The 20,544-nt window shown below is 40.7% G+C and overlaps 1 protein-coding gene across 1 annotated transcript in view; it reads right to left on the bottom strand.

Annotated features, from left to right (window-relative positions):
* Positions 1-762: 762 nt before the first annotated feature.
* LOC116837279 (solute carrier family 9 member C1-like) overlaps positions 763-20,544 on the bottom strand; it is a 330,899-nt gene continuing 311,117 nt past the window's right edge. Inside the window, exons 22-26 of the mRNA XM_032801556.2 lie at positions 13,474-13,644; positions 10,294-10,431; positions 5,041-5,226; positions 2,281-2,398; positions 763-977 (exon numbers count right to left, since the gene is read on the bottom strand). Of these exons, the coding sequence (XP_032657447.2) occupies positions 763-977; positions 2,281-2,398; positions 5,041-5,226; positions 10,294-10,431; positions 13,474-13,644 (828 nt within the window). The remainder of the gene's footprint in view (positions 978-2,280; positions 2,399-5,040; positions 5,227-10,293; positions 10,432-13,473; positions 13,645-20,544) is intronic.

Here is a 20,544-nt window from a genome sequence, read left to right as displayed (position 1 = left end):
TTATCAGGGACAATTGGAAGAGAAGAGTTGATTTCACCAACAGCCTTAATCTGTATTTTCTTCTTTTGTGGCTGTTAACAGTGCTGCTTTGTCTATTCTTATCAAAATATGATGGCTCTTCCAGAATAAACTGAGGGACAAAAGTGGAAAATTTGCAGGTTATGGCATTTTGACAGCTATTACATGAGTTGTTATAATTGGACTTTATATTAAAATATAGTTCTATTTTTAAATAGAAACCAGGATTTTTTGGGGGGAAGAAATAATATATTTAAATAAATAAGCAGAATATTGTGAACTCCAACATGTGGTAACACAAAGTATGTGCCATCCTGTTACTTTTAAGACTCACTAAAGGAATAATAAAGGATTGTGTGTAGGTATAATTCAATTTTTTTACTACAGAATTAGTATTAATTCTCTCTTCATCTGTCCATATATATATATATATACACACACACACACACACACACACACACACAAAATGGCAGATGAAGACAATTTAGACACTGGTTAAAAAAAGTACATCTGGAATCTCTGGAGCTGAGGAATTCCTACTAGAAAGACCCTCAGTTTGGATATTTACAGAGCCAGAGTCTATTGACTCAGGGCATGATGCATAGCACATCTATTTTTCTCAGCCTTTTGCCTGGATGAAGGAATGGATGGATGTGGCTATTACACTATATAGTTAAATATTAAAGAGGGCAAGAATCTTTTTGTTTTCTTAGTCACTATGTTGTCTTATTCCTCTACATTCACTCAGATATTCGTGATGACCACTTTTGGAAATGTAAAAATAAGTAGAATCCCCGTACAGTGAACATTCTTGTCTTTTGTGTTGTACAGTATTCTTAAGGTTAAATTGAAGCTGCTCACTTCAAAACATTTATATTCAGTCTGTTTCAAACTTACAGAATCTGAGTATAGTGAATGCCGACTGCTACCGTCTGTTTCTACAGTATTTCCAATGGTAGCTGTATGTGCAAAAAATATCGTATTAGCTATACTATACAAACAATCTATTCGAATTCAGTTGTCGTAAAACTGGGGGAGGAGGCTGTTTATAGAGGGCAGTGTGCCCCTTGCTGGCAACAGATGGTACATAGTTATGAGTCTATACCAAGGGACTAGCCTAGCATGGGCATGAGTCCCTTGTGGATTGTCTTTCATGTTTTCCATGTGTGGTTTGTATAGTAATTTGTTCTTTACTTCCTGCCAAAATCCTCAACATTGTAGTACACTGCACATGCACTGGTCCCTGATGTGTCATTTCAGCACGTCACTGGAGCTCTAACTCAGGGTAGCACAGAGACAAGCAAGAGAATGAATAAGGGCTCACTCCTCCCTGCCCCCCCCCCCCCCCCAGAGGTTATACAAGCTGGGAATAGAACACACTCTCTAATATGGCAGACAAGTCTAGGCCACTTAACCACACTGTCTGACAATTTTTTGTCCTTGGCTAGACTATCTAAAATGGGGGTACTCCTACACGTGTGCCTACTATTTGTGTATTACACTTCCTGTTCTATTGGCTACTTCCCAGAGAAGAACTCTGCTGATGACACATGGAGGGAGGGGTTTTTTACAGATGCACCTAGAAGAATTTGTTTGGTTTTTTTTTTTGTTTTTTTTTAAACCTAAACATTACAATTTAAAAGAAGAGTACAATTAAGATTGAAAGATCATTCACTCAGAAGTTAAGAATTGCCAGAATACAGATTGCCTCTTCATGGATGGCAGAAATATAATGGAAGGGTGGCTAAGAAGCAGATGCATAGCTTAATGCCAATGAGACCATTAGATCATCAATCTGTCCCCCATTCAATACAGGCCATAGAATTTCACTAAGGGTAAGTCTACACTACAGTGCTATGTCAGCACAACTGTGCGACTGCAGTGCGTCTGGTGAAGACGCTATGCCAATGGGAGAGCGCTCTCCTATTGGCATAACTACTCCACCTTGATGAGATGGGGGTGGAGGGAGAGGATTTTTCACACCCTTGAGTGAGGTTAGATTGATTTAAGCAGTAATGTAGACCTGCCCTCAGTTACCTCTGTATTCAGACCAATAACTTGTGTTTGACTGAAGCAGGTGGGGAGAGGGGGAGTTATAGTTACTTAATTTTTTTTCCATCTAGATGCCTCTTGAAAATGGTTTGTTTTAGTATGTTACCTAATGTAGCCTCAACTATTCTAGATAATTAAGTGCTAAATACCATGCATTTTTTACATATTTTTTAAGAATTACATGCATATGAGAGAGACATTCTTCCTCACCCTGTCTCCGACCAGATGAATGATATTGACATGCATTACTGCATCTTCTACTAGTCTTCCTCTTCGTAGTAGTAGTTCGTACAATTAGCAGTTTTGTTACTGCAGCAGTTCCTTGTACCTAAAATATCGCCAGAACCAAAACTTAGCATAGGAAACCACACCACTATAATACTCCTTCCAAAACCCATTCAATACACCTCACTTCTGTCTTGCAGGAACCTGTTCTCATTCTTTCTGTAGTGCATACTGCTTATCATACTGCATTTTGTCAGATTATATGTTGGACTTCGCATGTCTGAGGCATAAAGAGCTAGATTCAAGACTACCTGATTTATTTTTACTAGTGACCCAATCCATGTTTGAAACCATCTGAAATTCACCCCTTCTTCTGTCCCTTTGTCAGATTTAGTTTTAAACCATAAACTATAGTATAACCATTAAACATCTCATGCACACAGTCTCATCAAAGTATAGTTAACTCTTAAACACTGATTCCTCCAGCAGCTTCAAACCCAGAGCTATACATTTAAGCTTGTAAACTTCATGTAATCCAACAGGTATAGAAAGTTCCTCAAGATTTCTTCCCTACCCTTAGCTCAGCATGCCTGCTGAGCTCTTAAATTCTGCAAGTTTTCCTTGGTTCTACCACATCCTGCAGCCCTCCTGGGCATATAGTTTTCTTGCCTGAGGCACCTGCTACATACTTTGTAGCTCTTCCAGGTTCCATATCTCACTCCTTCCTCCTAAGTCCATGTAGACTTTAAAGGCTGTAGGAGCTGGTGTAGTTCCTGCTGACTCATTACGGTCTGCTATAGGTCCTGTGGACATTAACAGTCCAGAAGGAGGAGTAATCAAGGCATGACATGTGGGGAAGAAAGGGAGGCTGGGGAGTAGTGGGAAGCTGACATGGAAAGGTTTCCTGGCTGGGGAGCCAAGCATCCAGTGTTATGCAGAGCTCTTCAGTGCCACAATGTTCCTCAGGTCTCAGTGCCCTGCAAAAGTGTTTTGGCTCCGTGCCCACCTCTAAAGATTTTAGGTTCTACAGTGTGTCCCACTGTGCATGCAATCAAGTTTTCGTATGGGATTTTTTTCTTTTTCTAAATGAAGTTAAGATTGAGAGCACATACCAAAGAAATATGAGCCACAATATACAACAATTAAATTGACAATAAAACCAAAACAGGAATAAGATTTTAAAATGTTCAGAATAAAAAGGTGGCAGATTTTATATCACAATCTGTTTTTTTAAAAAAACAACAAATTAAAATATTCAAATGAGAAGAAAACAAACCACTGGCATTAAATATTATGCTGGTTAAAAACACAGTGAAAGAATTAATCAGAACAAACAATCCTAGAACAGTTCCTGGACTATTGTATAGTATCCACTTTAGAAACAAATTATTTTTCAGTGTTGATACTTGTGACATCTAAATATTAGTATTTAAAGGCAAGTATTTAAATAGTAAATATATATGTTGTATAGTTTAAAATATTTTTATAAAAATAAAATTAATTTTATAAACTTGAAAAATATTTTCTAAGTGAATTTTTAAATTAAACTTTAATTAAACTTTAACTTGATGGATGCATCTTTATATTCATAATTGCATAGTGTAGCACTTAAAAAAAAATCCAGTGGGATCCCAGTGCAATACTTATTGTGCTCAAATACAACAAATGTTCAAATACAACAAATGCTATCACAGACTACATAGCGGATTAACAATTTATAAAAAGCACAATCTTCACGTTCATAATCGATTACACGTATAAACAAGCACCCAACCAAAACTATTTTAACTACTGCCCCCTGTAGTCAGCAAGAGTAAGACACAAAAAGCCAAACAATTTTCTTCATTGGCAGCAACATTTGAAATTATCAGTAACCAAGCACATGAGAATATTTTACTCTTGGTTGTCCAGACATTCTGCAAATTCTATCCTTGCAAAAAGACAAACTTTAATTAATGAATAAATATCATGCTGAAAGACATTAAAAGCCAAAGTTAAAAAAATAACATCATTAAAAGTAGAGCTGTGATCATGAAAATCCTTAATTGTGTGAATCAGTGGTTTTTAAAACAAGGTTGTGGCTGTAGATAAAGGAGTAAAATTTAAAATTGTAAGATAACATAATGACATTTTGGTTGACCATTTGCTGTGGATGATATACATGAATACTGCATGAGACCAAATGAAGACCTGCACTTGCTGTATAGTATGTTTGATATCACTCTGGATTTCATAGGGTTTTTATGTTTGGGTTGGTTGTATCTGCTAGCTATCTTAAAAACACTAAATTTTGTAACAGTTGTTTGGAATTTTACATATGGCATCGCAATTAAGTAAGTATGGTAGAGCAGGAGCACAAAAGTTAAAGTTGCATTAGTGTTTTCACTGTAGCATGGGCACTAGTTTCCTCAATTTTATGTTTTGATTAATTTGACATTTTAGTTTGTAAATCGTTCATATAAAAAGAGTTGGTCTCCAAACAGAGTTTGAATGAACCCAAACAAAAGCTCAGCTATGGCAATACAAGACATTCAAATAAGATCCTGATTAAGTATCTATGCTTTACGTTATGTTCTCTACTTGAAAGGAGAAGTGTGTCTCATTTTCTAAGCATCTGAAAGCATCTTGTAACACTCCTGTTGTTTTTTGATGCTCTGATGATTAGTTTGTAGAGGAGAGAGATTTCTGAGGATGTCACTTTTTTTTTCCGTATTGTAGACTTTTTATAACAATAATTCTTCTTACCTGATGGCAAGTTTTAGGTAAAATACAGGGTGCAAAGTAAGGTTGCAGTAGTTGACAATCTTGTACACTTCCATGTACAAGAATAACATCATCCATAGTTCCATCATAAATATCCCATTTGCTGTGGGTTGGTACATCCATCACATAAACATTAGGCAACTTTGTACACATCTTGTATGACCAATCCTGCAATTAGAAGCCATGTAAGATGTATTATTTTTTCCATACATAACATAAAAAGCCTTGTACTGTACATTTTTGAAACACTGGATTTGTCCAAAATAAATTATATTCCATAAGAGGAAAATCAAAATATATAATGTATTTTAGCTATGTAGATATATTTTTTGAGAAAGGAATCTTATCGGATAATCAGTTTGTGTCAGTACACACAAATAGCGATTCTCCTATAACCTAAGGAAGAGCTAGCAACAGTGACACAATTATTTTCCTGCCTTTCAGTGTGAAAGTTTTGTTTTTTCTTTTACTCTGCATCTGAAACTTGATCTGGAAGGAGTACATAATGTTTACCTAGAGCTAAAAATTTTGATTCAACTCAGTCTTGCTGCAGGCTATCAGGCACAGAACCTCAAAGGTATTTAGGCTCCTAATTTCCATCTGGGCATCAGTGCTACCTTTACCAGATGCAGTGAGAGTAGGGTTCTCCAAAAAATGCACACAGCAGCATGCAGAGGAAGCTTACCTCTCTCTGCACATTTTTTATACAAGCAGATAGTGTACTGATCCCTGTATAGCAAAAATGGTCCCAACATGGCTGGATAAATGTCCAGAAGTTCACATTTCTATCTGAACTATCCAAATTTAGGGCAATCCTACCAACTTTCATTGTTCTCCATCCCTACATAGTCCAATCCTCCTCTTAGTCCAATCCCTTGCTTACAGAAAAGCCAGGAAATAGCTTCCTTTGGTATCCTTTCAAATCTTATCTGGTGCTGTCTTTTTTGGAGGGAAGGTCTACTGGCTTTCTAACCTGCTGAGGCCTCTTTGCAGGCGTGTGCACACACCCGCAAAAAACCGTAACCTTCTAGCCAGATGCTAGAAGGCTTATTCCATTCGTTCTACAAACAGTGCAGAAAAGTAAGAAATCATAATTTCAAAGAGTTTAATGCCCAAAGGAACCATTAGATCATCTCATCCAACCTTCTGTATAACATGATAGATTTTCACTCAGAGCCCTCATCGTATGCCCAAGGACTTTTAATTAGACTAAAACGTTTCAGTCCTCAGGAGATTAAATTGTGTCCGCAGGCAGAGAACAAGCTGTCACCAATGCCAAAAGCTTGTGCAACGGCAGGGAATTGATTAGGCAGGATCAACCCAGCTACTCCCAGGAGGTGAACCAAATCACATGCTCTGACTAAGGGAAATTCTGCCACAGCCTCAAATCTAGCTAGCAATATGACTGACTCTGAGCATATGAAGGAGACACACCAGCCAGGCATCTAGAAAAAGGATTCTCTGTATCACCTCATAGGACAGGTCCACTATTAACTAGTGTCCCATCTCCAGCTGTAGCCAATCTCTGATGTTTCAGAGGAAGGTGGAAAATAGCCTACCTACCCCGACTCCCTGCTCTGCAATATAATTTCTTCCTGACCCCTGTAGGCAACAGCTGAAGAACAAGATTTTAATATTCATTACCTTAATACAGACCTGCAATCATTATGAGCATACTGAGGGCAATCCAGGCAAACCCATTCTCCCTGTGGCCCACAAAGAACATAAATGAACAAGGCGACTCTCAGATTCACAGATTCCAAGGCAAGACAGGATGACTATTACCAGCCACCCCAACCTCCTCATACTCTCTTCCCTTCCCTTCCAGCTCCCCCACCTTGCATAAAATTTCTCCCAGCGACTGAATTAAAGCACATCTTTTAAAAGGATATCTAATATTGTCTTAAAGACTTCAAGCAATAGTGAGCCCATCACCTCCCCGGTAAGCTAGTCCAATGGTTAATTACCTTCACAGCTAGGAAACTACATCTTATTTCAAGGCTGAATTTGTTCACCTTCCAACTGTTGAATCTTGTGTTATGCCTTTGTCAGCCAGGTTGAAGAGCCCCTCACTATCAGATAGCTTTTCCGTATGTAAGTATCGATATACAATGATCAAGTAGTCTCACTCTCAACCTATTCTTTGATATGTTGAGCTTCCTAAACCTCACATTATAAGGTTTTTTTTTCCCTAGCCCCTAGATCCTATTTCTCATTCTCCTTTAAACTCTGTCCAGTATTTCCACATCCTTCTTGAACTGTGGACACTGGAACTGGACACAGTATTCTAGTAGTGGTTTTATCAATGCTGTGCACAAAGGCAAGCTCATATCCTTCTACCTGATATTCCCCTCATATGCATCCAACAATCACATTGGCCCTCCTTGCAACAGCAATGCACTGAGAGCTCTCATTGATGCAATTAATCACCCCTAAATTCTTCTCGGAGTCACTGCTTTCCTGTTCTATAGGAATAATCTGTGTTGGCTCCCAGATGTATTACCTTGTAGTTGGCTGTATTAAAATGCATTTGGTTGGACTGTGACCATTTAACCAGGTGATACAAAATGATCTGAAACAGAAACCTGTCTTCCCTTTACTACCCCACCAATCTGTTTATCCACAAACTTTACCAGAAAGATGTTTATATCATTATCATGGTTGATACAAACATTAAATATCATTCAACCGAGAACTGATCCCTGGAGGGAACCCCACTGATATCTCCCCATTTGCAACTGAGAGCTGAGCTACTTTTCAATCTAATGTAGGGGTTCTCAAACCAGCGGGCTTGGGACCCCTCAGGGGGTTGCGAGGTTATGACATGGGGGGTGGGTCACAAGCTGTCAGCCTCTACTCCAAACCCTGCTTTGCCTGCAACATTTATAATGGTGTTAAATATATTAAATCATAGAATATCAGGGTTGGAAGGGACCTCAGGAGGTCATCTAGTCCAACCCCCTGCTCAAAGCAGGACCAATCCCCAACTAAATCAAAAGTGTTTTTAATTTGTAAGGCGGGGTGTAGCAGGGTGAACACTCGCTCCAGCCTGGAAGGGATTGGAAAAGCCCTGCAGAGGGCTAGGGCTGGGCAAGGGAGTAGACCTATGGCTGATTGCAGGAAGTGGCTGCAGCTGGGGCCATGCCCCAAACTAGGCAACTGGGCCTTATAAGAAGGCCAGGGAAGGCAGAGGGAGCAGTCCCTCTCTCTGACTTGAGAGGGATATAGGCCTGGCCGCTAGGGAACTCACCTAGGGGACCTAGAGGGAGGCAGGGCTGTGGAAAGGCTATAGGAACTGGGAAGCTCTAGGCTAGCAACTCCATAGGCTGCAGGGCCTAGTTCTAGGGCTCCTAGGTAGTGGGCTTGCAGAGGGTAGGTAAAGGCAGCCAGTCCAAACCCCTTGTTGCCTGTGATGATTGGCTGATAGACTGTAGCCTGTTCCAGGGTGTGGGGGCTAAAAAGAGACTAGCAGTACCCATGACTGGGGTGATGTGGGGGTGGGGGTTCCCCTAGGGTGGGGAAACCCAGAATAAGACTGTGGGGTACTGCAGGAGGTGGAATCCTGAGATAAGGGAACTGGGGTCCTGGGAGGGACACGGGGCCAATGGCAAGCAAATCACCAGGTCTGCAGAGGGCACTCCTGGGTCAAAGAGCTAATTCCTGAGGATGTCCAGTAAGAGGTGCTGCAGGGGTCAGTCTATGCCATGCTACGGGGAAGGTTTGCACTCAGAGGCTTGTTATGTGAAATGGGTCACCAGTACAAAAGTTTGAGAATCACTGATCTAATGTGTATCCCATTAATGCCACATTATGCAAGTCTTTTAAACAAAATGTCACATTGTATTAAGTCAGAGCTTCATAGATATTGAGGCCAGAAGGGACCATTGTAATCAACTAGTCAGACTTCCTGTATAACACAGGCCACAAACCTTCCTCAAAATAATTCAACATATCTTTTGGAAAACCTCTAATCTTGATTTAAAAATGGTCAGTGATGAAGAATCTACTTTGAGCCTTGGAAAATTGTTCCAATGGTTAATAACAATCACTGTTAAAATCTCTTATTTCTGGTCTGAATTTGTTTAGCTTTAACCTCCAACCATTGGCTTGTGTTATCTTTCTCTGCTAGATTGAAGAGCCCATTATTAAACATTTGTTCCCCATATGGATACTTTAATCAAGTCACTCCTTAACCTTCTGTATGTTAAATTAGACTGAGCTCTTTGAGTCTATCAATATAAGGCATATTTTATAATCCTTTAATCATTCCCTCCAACTCAAATGCCTTGGAGAAATCCTTGTCAACACAGTGCCTTTGTAATCTGAGTAGGGGGTGGGAAGCATAGGCACTGACTTCTTGAGTTCTCAGGGGATGCCTGATCCCACCCCTAGCCTGCCTCTTCCTGCCCACTCTTCACTCTCCTCCCTAGTGCCTCCTGCATGCTGCTGAACAGCTGATAGGGGAGGAGCTGACTGGCGGTGCCTGCCAGTGGGTGGGAGGCACTGGAGCAAGGGGGAGAAGCTGATCCACAGGGCTACCAGTGGGTGCTGAGCAACCACTTTTTTCCCCCATGGGTGCTCCAGGACTCCAGAGTCAATGCCTACAGCAGGAAGCAATCTTCCATGAAACTATGCTGACTGGCCTTAATTAGAGGCTAAAAATATAATTTCTAAACCCTTATACTTGCTTTTATTTTGAATTTCTATCTCAAGTTCTGTTAATAAAAATCAAACTGATTTTTATTTATAGACTGAGATGAAACTCATGAACTGGGTGGGATGCACTGCTTCCTCTGAGTCAGTGGATTGGTGCACATGGTGGGTCTCTGGCATATAAGTACTAAGCACTTGATTGTAACAAACTGGGTTGTGCAAATTGCTAGCCTGTATTGGAAAAGAGTGGGGCTTGTCTTACCAAGTAGCTGGTAGTGGGCAAGGGTTTCCCTGGGCAAGCACAGACAAAATTCTCTCCTGCTGTGAGCAGGTCATAGCAATTCACCCCAGGCAGCTCAGCTAACCCTGAAAAATGTCAAGCCCACAAACTCTCTTTGTATGGATCACTGGACCACCAGAGAATCCTCCACTGGGTCTGGTGAAATGGGGGAGCTCCCTTTCTGTGCAAAAGGGGGCAGGCTGACATGCAGAAGATCCTTCCTGCAGAATGCTCTGTGTAGCAGGATCGGACTCCAAACGAATATATATTTGTCATTATTACAGCTACAGTAGATTATTTACCTGGTAAGCAAGGTTTTCCTTGAAAGTTTTGATAGTGATTTCAAGAGCAAGTTTTAACCATATCTTATATTCCAAAGATGGGCATTCTAAAAACTTATCAAAAGCTTCGAACAAGTCGGCCATAGAAATAAAACATGTCTGAAATAAAACCGCAATAAAATTAATTTCTGCAACAGCACATCTCTTCCCCTCCCCTTTTTAAATGTTTGAACAAAGACATATTTTTAATTAGTCAAACTAATTATTCAAACTATACACTTTTTTAAGGCAGGTTCCTTGTGATCTGTACGTGTCTTTAGAGCACTAGTATACTAGTAGTGCTATAAAACAATTATAAATTAATAAAATCATGTATAATATGTTAATGCAATCCATTGGAACAAAAATTATGCTTTTCATTATGCTGTATATGGCATTACTGCAATGGATGCCTTACAAATGGATAATAACAGAGAGGAACCTTTTCAGATAAGAACTCTGACAGTTCCTGGTTTACTTTGAAGGATGATAATGAGAGATTTCAACAAAAATGACACCACAACATTTTTATTGCTGTTAGCTATAGATGAGGTCATAAATGTTTTCAATCACTGCATCCGATGAAGTGGGCTGTAGCCCATGAAAGCTTATGCTTAAATAAATGTGTTAGTCTCTAAGGTGCTACAAGTACTCCTGTTCTTTTTTCAATCACTTAAGTTCCAAAGACCTCTTTAATGTTAAGCTTAAACTAAAAGTCTTTGCAAAATTTAAAGTATTAGCTACCAGTTTTTGTATAGTGCCTAGAACAATTTGTACTTTAGTGGCTGGAAGGGCTGGCTAAGGAATTCTACAACATTCATCAGATGAGACCTGGACTCCCTTTTCATGGCTGATTATTTGCCAAGACTATAGCCATCCTGATAGAGGAAGACTTATTGCTAAATGACCAACATAAGGGAAGGCATACTCCTTTCTTTATCAAGAACAATAAGGCTATCTCAGAGGCTTTACAGGCTTCAGCAGCTGTTATCTCTTTCACTTGAGCAATGATAACCAAAATTGCCTCTTTATCTGAAATAACCCTTCCAATCAGAAAATGGTACAGTCTGGGGGCGCTGCTAGTATATATCACTATGCTGACTTATTTCACTCATTCAGTAGACAATATAGGAATTGGGAAATCATAACAATGTAGTTTACTCTAGCAGTTATCTCACAAGGGCACTTCATATCATTAATCCACCTCAAGAAGGTGTACCACTAGTATCTGCACATAGGAAATGGTTTCATTTTGCTTACAATGGATACCACTTCCAGTACAAGTCAATACGCTTTGACCTGGTGTCCATTTGGGGGTATTCACAAACTGTGTTAACTACTGTAGATTACCTCAGACAGGAAGGAACACAAAATCAGCAACTCCAAAAGACCCCAGATAAAGCCTTAGAGGTCTGTCAGGGTTCCCTCCCCACTCTGGGGTACAGATGTGGGGACCTGCATGAAAGACCCCCTAAACTTATTTCTACCAGCTTAGGATAAAACTTCTCCAAGGCACAAGTCCTTTTCTTGTCTTTGGATGGTATTGGTGCCACCACCAAGTGATTTAGACAAATCCAGGGAAAAGGGCCATTTGGAGTCCTTGTTTCCCAAAAATAAGCCCCCAAGCCCTTCACCCCCTTTCCTGTGGAGGCTTGAGAATAATATACTAACCAATTGGTTACAAAGTGAGCACAGATCAAACCCCTGGGTTTTTAGGACATTGAAAATCAATCAAGTTCTTAAAAGAAGAATTTTATTAATAAATAAATAAATAGAAGAATCACACCTGCAAAATCAGGATGGAAGGTAACTTTTTACAGGATAAATAAAAAGATTTTAAAAACAGAGGATTCCCCTCTAGGCTTAGTTTCAAAGTTACAAAAAACAAGACTAGAACTCCCACTTAGCCCAGGGAAAATTCACAAGCTAAAACAAAGGAGAATCTAATGCATTTCCTTGCCTTTATTTACAATTTCTATAATTTTAGATGTATTCTTTGGGGTATCTTTTCAAGAGATGGTTTACATGCTTGGTGTCTCTCTCTCTCTCTATACAGAAAGGGAACAAACAGAGCATAAACAACCCCCCGCCCCGATTTGAAAGTATCTTCTTTCCTTATTGGTCCTTTTGGTCAGGTGCCAACTAGATTATTTGAGCTTCTTTACCCCTAACAGTTAAAGGGATTCTGTACCTCTGGCCAGAAAGGATTTTATGTTACTGCATACATAAAGGTTGTTACCCTTCCCTTTATATTTATGACCATGTTCATGATGGAAATTATGGTATCCTCCATAGAAACCATTCTGTGGACAAGATTTCACATGGCCCTTTCTGAAACTTTCCCTTAACTTTGACCTATCCATGCCAGCAATTTTCACTATCACTGTATGTTGTATACTTAATCTGTACAGTATCAGAGGGGTAGCCATGTTAGTCTGGATCTGTAAAAAGTGACAAAGAGTCCTGTGGCACCTTATAGACTAACAGAAGTATTGAAGTATAAGCCTTCATGGGTGAATACCCAATTCGTCAGACATATGTACAGTGATTTAAAAATGGTTTAATAACTTAAATGATCATATAAATTACTCTGTCATAGGCAGCTAGGTTCACAGTACTGCAAGATGCTACATGTATGTAACTAAAGTTATAAAAAGTAGTAGTATTGAGAAATATAGCAGAGTTAAGGTTGTATGTACAAAATGCTGAATGCTTAATTGTTTAATTTTGACCTTCTCTTAATATATTAAATTTAATTTCCTAGGTTGTTTTGTAAGAAGAGAGAGAAAAAAGAAATTCCATTAAATGGAATTTCTTGGCTGGACACTATGAGATTGTCTAATTCTACACACCCCACAAGGTCCATAGGAGGAGAGACCACCTCTCCTGTGTACGTTAACAAGTCTGCAAGAGATCTCTTTTTCAACACCACTGGCTCAGGGCCTCTGAAAATTGGGCCACTTTTGTTTAAGAGACTAATTTTAAGCAACCAGGTTAGAACATTTTGGCCTTTAATTCTTAAAGTTAGGGCCAAAATTTTCCAACTTGGAAGTCAATGGGAGCTATGGGCTATTTTATTATAAATAGCAATGTAAAAATGTCTGATCTATTAGATAGAAGAACATTCTGATACAGATAAAGCTTAAAGTCACATTCACTGACCTGAACAGCAGTTTCACAGGTAACAGTATATTCCATTTCTTGCTTAGTTAGGCAGTTCAACTCTCCTATTATTGCTCCACTGACCAGGTAGTCAGTATATGGCACCCGTTTAGAATCTCTCGGTTCATATACATCTTTAGCAACTCCATAGCAGGGACTGGAACCACAAAGCTGTTACATAATTAAAAAGAAAAAAGACAAATAAAAATACATAGCTCAAAATGAAAAAAGTAATACAATTTAAACAAAAGGAAGAGAGATCAACCAGAAATTAAATATTAATTACAGGCTTTCATCAATAGTGAAATCCAAACATAAGTGAATATGACCGACACCTACATTGGTCCATAAGTCCAGAAAAATATGATCTGGAAGGTCTGCTTAAATTTTTATTTTCCTCTGGAGTTATCAAAATGCAGATCAGCTTTTTTAACTCTGCAATTTGCAGAGGTATTCTTTAGAAAGCAATGCCCATTAGAGCTGTCATAAACATAAAGCTAACGGTAGCATAAAATCCCTCCTTTACTTGTAAAGGGTTAAGAAGCTCAAATAACCTGGTTGGCACCTGACCAAAAGGACCAATGAGAGTAGAACATGCTTTCAAGTCTGGGGGGAAAGATTTTTGTTTTGTCTCTTTGTTGTTCTCTTCAGGTCAGCAAGGAACCAGGACAGAGAATATACATCTCCTAAAGCCATACCTGAACTAAGCATCTAGGATTACAAATTGTAAGTAATAGGAAGGAAATGTGTTAATCTTTTATTTTAGCTTGTGAATTTTCCCTCTGCTAAGAGGGAGGTTTATTCCTGTTTTTTTGTAACTTTAAAGTTTTGCCTAGAGGGGAATCCTCTGTTATAAATCTTATTACCCTGTAAAATTGCCTTCCATCCAGATTTTACAGAGGTCCTTCTTTTACTTTTTTTTCTTTAGAATAAAGTTCTGTTTTTAAGAATCTGATTGGGTTTTTAGTGTCCTAAAAACCCAAGGATCTGGTCTGTGCTCACCTTGGTTATCTATTTGGCTGGTATATTATTCTCAAGCCTCCACAGGAAAGGGGGTGAAGGGGCTTGGGAAGATATTTTGGGGAAACAAGAACTCCAAGTGGTCCTTTTCCTGAATCTTTGTCTAACTCACTTGGCGGTGGCAGCATACTGTCCAAGGACAAGGAAGAATTTGTGCCCTGGGGAGGCTTTTAACGCAAGCTTGTGAAATATAAGCTTGGGGGTCTTTCATTCAGGTCCCCACATCTGTATCCCAGAGTTCAGAGTGGGGAGGGAACAATGACAGGAGCACTCAGCTCCCCTCCCCTAAGGCTCCAAGTGCTCAGAAAGTGAAGGTATAAAAATGGGTGGAGCACATCAACCTCCTAAGTTCCTTCCACTGCCTCCATAAAATCAGTTAAGTTACTAGGCTTCCAAGGAAGAAGAGAAAGTAAGCGGGGGAGTGTGAATGTGCAAAGTCCATCTCAAAGAACTCCAGTTACTGGTAAATCTCCATTCCTTTAAGAGGAAGAAGAGAAAGTAAGCGGGGGAGTGTGAATGTGCAAAGTCCATCTCAAAGAACTCCAGTTACTGGTAAATCTCCATTCCTTTAAGTCGCCTCTGCACATTCCCACGCATAGAAGTTTGGCAAGAAGTACCCTCTCCTAGAAAGATGAGATGAGGAACAGTTAAACAGTAAAAGCAGCGAAGAGTCCTGTGGCACCTTATAGACTCAGACGTATTGGAGCATGAGCTTTCATGGGTGAATACCCACTTCGTCGGATGCATGTAGTTAAACAGTGATTCCAGTATTGCTTTGCCAAACTCTGCATCAGACTTTGAGGCCAGGTCAAGGGCATAATGTTTTGTGAATGTATATGGAGAACTCAGAGTGGCTATCCTATATATTTCTATAACAGAATGTGTCCAAAGCAACACATAAATGTTGTCTTGGTCAAAGACCTAAGACCCTCTAGCAAAGACATGTTGGTTTTCTTATAAGATTCTTCCATGAAAAGTCTGATCCATTTTAAAAGGTGCTGTGCTTGGTAACTTAGCATTTATATGTTACAAACAAGTTAGAATCTTTCCTGTGTTCTTTTGACCTTTTTAGAGATAACAGAAGGCAAAAGCTCTTCTCTTTTGTGTGCAGTCTAGCCTAACTTAGATAAGAGAGAAGTCTAAGCAAGAATACCAACAGGTTAACTGATTGGTTCACATGGAAGTCAGTTATTGCTTTAGGCAAAAACTTAGACTGAGGGCATAAAAACAACTTTATCTTTGTGAAACACTGTGAAGGAAAGTCATGGCCCGTAGCTCTCACATACTCTTTGGGTATGCCTACACTACCCACTGATCCGGCGGGTAGTGATCGCTCTATCGGAGATCGATGTATTGCATCTCATCTAGACTCCCTGTTGACTCCGGAACTCCACCATGGCGAGAGGCGGAAGCGGAGTCGATGGGGGAACGGCGGCCATCAATCCTGCACCACGAGGACACCAAGTAAGTCAACCTAAGTTGATCTAAAATACATTGACTTCAGCTATGCTATTCTTGTAGCTGAAGTTGCGTATCTTAGATCGATTTTCCCCACCCCCCAGTGTAGACCAGGCCTTAGCTGACATTATGGCTATAATAAAAATGGTTTTGATGGATAGAGAACATACAGAATATTTCCCCATGGGCTTGAAAAGAGTCCCTATTAATTGGGCGAGTACCAGAATATGATCTCAAATAGGAATCTGTTCTCTGATAGAAGGTCAAGTATTGATATGATCCTTTAAAATCCTTTTAACCACAGAGTGGCTAAATAGTCTTTTGGTCTACTGGAACATGATGGGCAGAAATTGCTGCCAGATGTACTCCAACTGAAAAGAGAAAGAAGCCTTGGGGTTTTAGATATAATATATACTCAATTGTGGATGGAATAATATTGTCATCTACTCATGAGGAGAACCTTCTTCTTTTACATGTATAACAGAAATATGTGGATTGTCTCCTGGAGTTCAGGAGTATTTTTGCACACCTTTGATCAGTCCAACTCTACTGAAGACAAGGTCTGAAGGGCCAGGCTGTGAGATGGAACAAATGTGAGTCTGGGTGCTGGATGAGACCTTTTTTTGTGTGAGGAGTTCTAAGTGATCAGGACAGTCACATAAGTTCCCTTTGATGTTTGAAGTAGATCTGAGGATCATTGTTTCTAGGTTCATCTGTAGGCTATTAATATTACTTATGGCTTGGGCCTGTTGAATCTTCTTTAGGACTCTGGAATTTAGATGAACTGTTGGGGGAGAAAGCATAAGGTCTTTTTTTTTTTTTTTAATACCCATTCAAGAAGAAATGTGTTTGATACAGGTGTACTGTCCATCCTTGCCCTTAAAAAATACCTTTGGGATTTGGTGACGTGCTTCATGGCAAACAGGTCTAGCTTTGGATGACCTCATGGGAAGAAAATCCCATCTACTAACACATTTCATAGACTACTCATGTTGGTCTTACTGATTTCTGCTCAGTAGGTCTTTTTTCTCTAGGTGAATAGCTATGAGATAGATTTTTGTGAGGTTTGCACCTCTCGGAATGTTTCATGGTTTTCTTGTAGAATTGGCTTGAGTGGATATCCTCTGTTTGTTCAAATAAAACATTGCTGTCAGCACCTGCTCTACTCAATATTTTAGAAGAAGAAAAACCTCAACGGCCCATCTCACTACTCTCAGTTCCAAATAATTTACATGAAGCTTCTGTTCCCAGAAGTTTCAATGGCTATAAATCCTGAGCCCCTGACATCGTGCTCCCCAGCCAAGGCTGAAAGTGTCTGAGGTTACCATAGCAGATAGAGCTGGATGGTTTGAATGACATTTTCTTCTTGTTGCCCACCCGTAAAAGGAATGAGTACCATTTTAGGCAGTAGAATCTCATGTGTATGCTGTCCACATTGGGTTTGTAATGGCTTGCCAACCAATGCTATAATGGTCTCATTCTTAACATTGTAAATCAGGGTTACATAGGTTGTTGATGGGGGTGAGTCCCATTAGACTGAGGAAGAATAGAACTTGCTGAGACAAGTATTCTCTTCTATTAGGAAAACCTTTCCTTAAGTTGATTCCAGAACTACCCAAATAAGTTTTATATTTTGGGTGGAGGTGGAGTGAAACTTTTCTCAGTTGGTCAGTCCCCAACTTTGGAATAGCCTACATGTTACTTCCTTGGCCTCTGAGAGAGTTGCCTTTGACAATGCTCTTTTCAGGTGATTGTCTAAGTACAGGTAAACATGGATGCCCTGCTTCTTCAGAAAGGCATTTTGCGTACCCAAGGTGCCAAGAAAAAGCCTAATGCGAGAACTTTGTATTGGTAGTGATCTTGTCCAATCATTAACTGCAAATACTTTCTGTAAGAACATCTGATGCCAATAAGTATCCCTTAGCTCAAGTGCCCCAAGGAAAGGTAAGGCACAACAGATGGTAGTGTAGTGCTCATGCAGAATCTGAATTTTCTGATGAATGAGATGAACTTTCTGAGATTCAGAACTGGACAAAACCCTCTATTTTGGGGGTGGGTGAGAAATGAGGAAATATCTAGAAACATTTTCCCTGAAATTCCACAGCAGCTTTTTCCTTTTCCCTCCCAGCTGGAGGAGTGATTGAACTTCAACTCTTAACAGATTCTCATGAGAAAAGTCCCTGAAAAGGGAAGGCAGCAGATGAGTTGAGTAGAGAGTGTGAAGAAAATTAAATGGTACATAGTCTAGAGAAATTATCTCCAAGAACCACAGATAGATGGGTCAGAATAACATTTGATCTCCAATATTTGCTAAGTCATCTCCAACCTTAAGGGAAGGGTACACAGTAGGTACAATTGGATGTGGACTCCTGAACATCCCAACAAATCTGTGGCTTCAAGTGGTCGGTGTGTGGACTACGGCCTAAAAGTCTCTCTCTTCTGTTGGTTTGTGGCTGTTATTGCAAATGCCTATTCTGTTAAGGGTAAGTGGGCAGGCGCAACAGGTTTGTAAAAATTTTGGTGGTGCCCAGAACACCTAGAGCTCTTCCCCTCCACCTGCCTAAGGCTCTGGGAGGGAGTTTGGGTGGGGTAGAGGAGGTCTGGGGTACAGGACCTGTGCTGGGGCAGGGGATTGGAGTGCAGGAGGGATGCAGGCTCTGGGAGGGAGTTTGGGTGCAGTAGGGGTGAGAGGTTGGTCTCTGGGAGGGAGTCTGAGTGGGGGAGGATGTCTGGGGTGCAGACTCTGGGATGGAGTTTGGGTTCTGGGTGCAGGCTCCAGGCTGGGAGTGGAGGAGGGGGAGAGGTGCAGGCTTTAGGCTGGGGAAGGAGGAGGGGGTGCAGGCTTGTGGAGGAAGTTTTGGGGGTGGGAGGTTGTGTGTGTGAGAAGGGGTGCAGGCTCTAGGAGGGAGTTTGGGGGCAGGGAGGGAGTGTGTGGGAAAGGAGTGGGGGGTGCAGGCCCTGGGATAGGGTGTGTGGGGAGGTGTGGTGCTTACCTAGGGCTCCTAGGCAGGATGGGCTGGGGGCCCCTGCATGCTGCTACCCCCAGGCACTGTCCCCACAGCTTCCTATTGGCCCCAGGGGCATTTGGGGAGAGAGCAGCATGTGTAGACACAGACCTGACTCACCCTGCCCAGGGGCCACAGAGGGGCTGGCAGCCATGTGGAGCGAGCAGGCAGAAGCTGCTCAGCTCCACTGCACAGCCGGTGGTGGGCAGGGGCCCCAGGGCCATTTAAGTCACCTGCTGGATGCATGGGGAGGAGTGCCCAGGGTTGGAACGCGGGGCCAGGGGAGAGACCCAGCCTCAAACAGTGCTGGAACTGGACCCCGGGCCAGGAATATTCCTGGTGCCCAGGCACCATGGACCATTAGAACTAGCCACCTGTGTAAATGGGTTGAGTATTGTTGTCTCAAACCTGAAGGATGAAACACTGTAGCTTCTTCGGGGAAACTGTGACATCTACAAAGACCTGGCTGTTGATCTAATGTCCTTGAGTTTCTCCTTAAACAGATTTCCTGGGTTAGGAACCTATCCTTGCAACAAAGCCCATTGCCAACTCTGTCCACATATCTATTCAAGGGACACCATCATAGGACCTAATCACATCAGCCACACCATCAGAGGTTCATTCACCTGCACATCCACCAATATGATATATGCCATCATGTCCCAGCAATGCCCCCTGCCAATTATAGACCTAAAAGTCACAATTCTCCAACAAAAAAACTCCAAAAACAGACTCCAACGAGAAACTGCAGAATTGGAATTAATTTGCAAACTGGACACCATTAAATTAGGGTTGAATAAAGACTGGGAGTGGATGGGTCATTACACAAATACATACTTTCCTGAAACACATGGATTCCCAGAACTGGACTCAACTCCAATTCGTAGACCTAATCAGTTTGTTGAGAGGAGAGAGCGAGAACTTGTGTAATATCCATATACATTGTTTATACATATCGTTATCAGATGTATGGTAATGTTCCAATTTCTCTATATCGAGTGTACTAAGGGTTGCCTCTGGACTTGACAATGTCTTATATGATATATTTTGCTCAGTTTCACTGGAAGGATCTTTTATCTTTTTTTTGCACCACAAATATGGAATTTGACACTGGAGATCATTATTGCGCACTTATCAGTAGAAGCCAGCCTTTTGTCAGCCCCAGATAATCGTATTGCGCTCGTCTCTAATTAGGTATCCTATGCTTTAGAGAATGTTCCGTGTATGTTCACCTGCATTTTTGTAATTGGGTGCTGAAGTCCTTGATAACTCTATTCAGCTTCCTAACAATTAATCAAACGTGTTGTAGGTTTCATCATTTGCATAATTGGCTCCTTATTAATTATGTCAATCGTAAGGTTTACCTCCAGGAACTATACCCGTTCTCCTTAGTATTAGGTCACAGTCAGACAAACTTCACCGTTTTTAACTTATTCTCAGTGTCACCTTACCAAAAAGTTGTCCACGATTTTCAATTTCTCTCTCACCCACTAGCTTGGTGTATGAGTGTTCTGCAAATATAAAAAGCTACGTATATCACTCTTTTCTACTCACATTCGATGTAAAAACCTCTATTAGTTCCCATTTT

This window comes from Chelonoidis abingdonii, chromosome 4 (genome assembly GCF_003597395.2).
Source record: "Chelonoidis abingdonii isolate Lonesome George chromosome 4, CheloAbing_2.0, whole genome shotgun sequence".
In the NCBI taxonomy this organism is placed as follows: domain Eukaryota; kingdom Metazoa; phylum Chordata; order Testudines; family Testudinidae; genus Chelonoidis; species Chelonoidis abingdonii.
The sequence above is the reverse complement of the archived record's forward strand: the minus strand, read 5'-3'. Positions and strand labels throughout refer to the sequence as shown.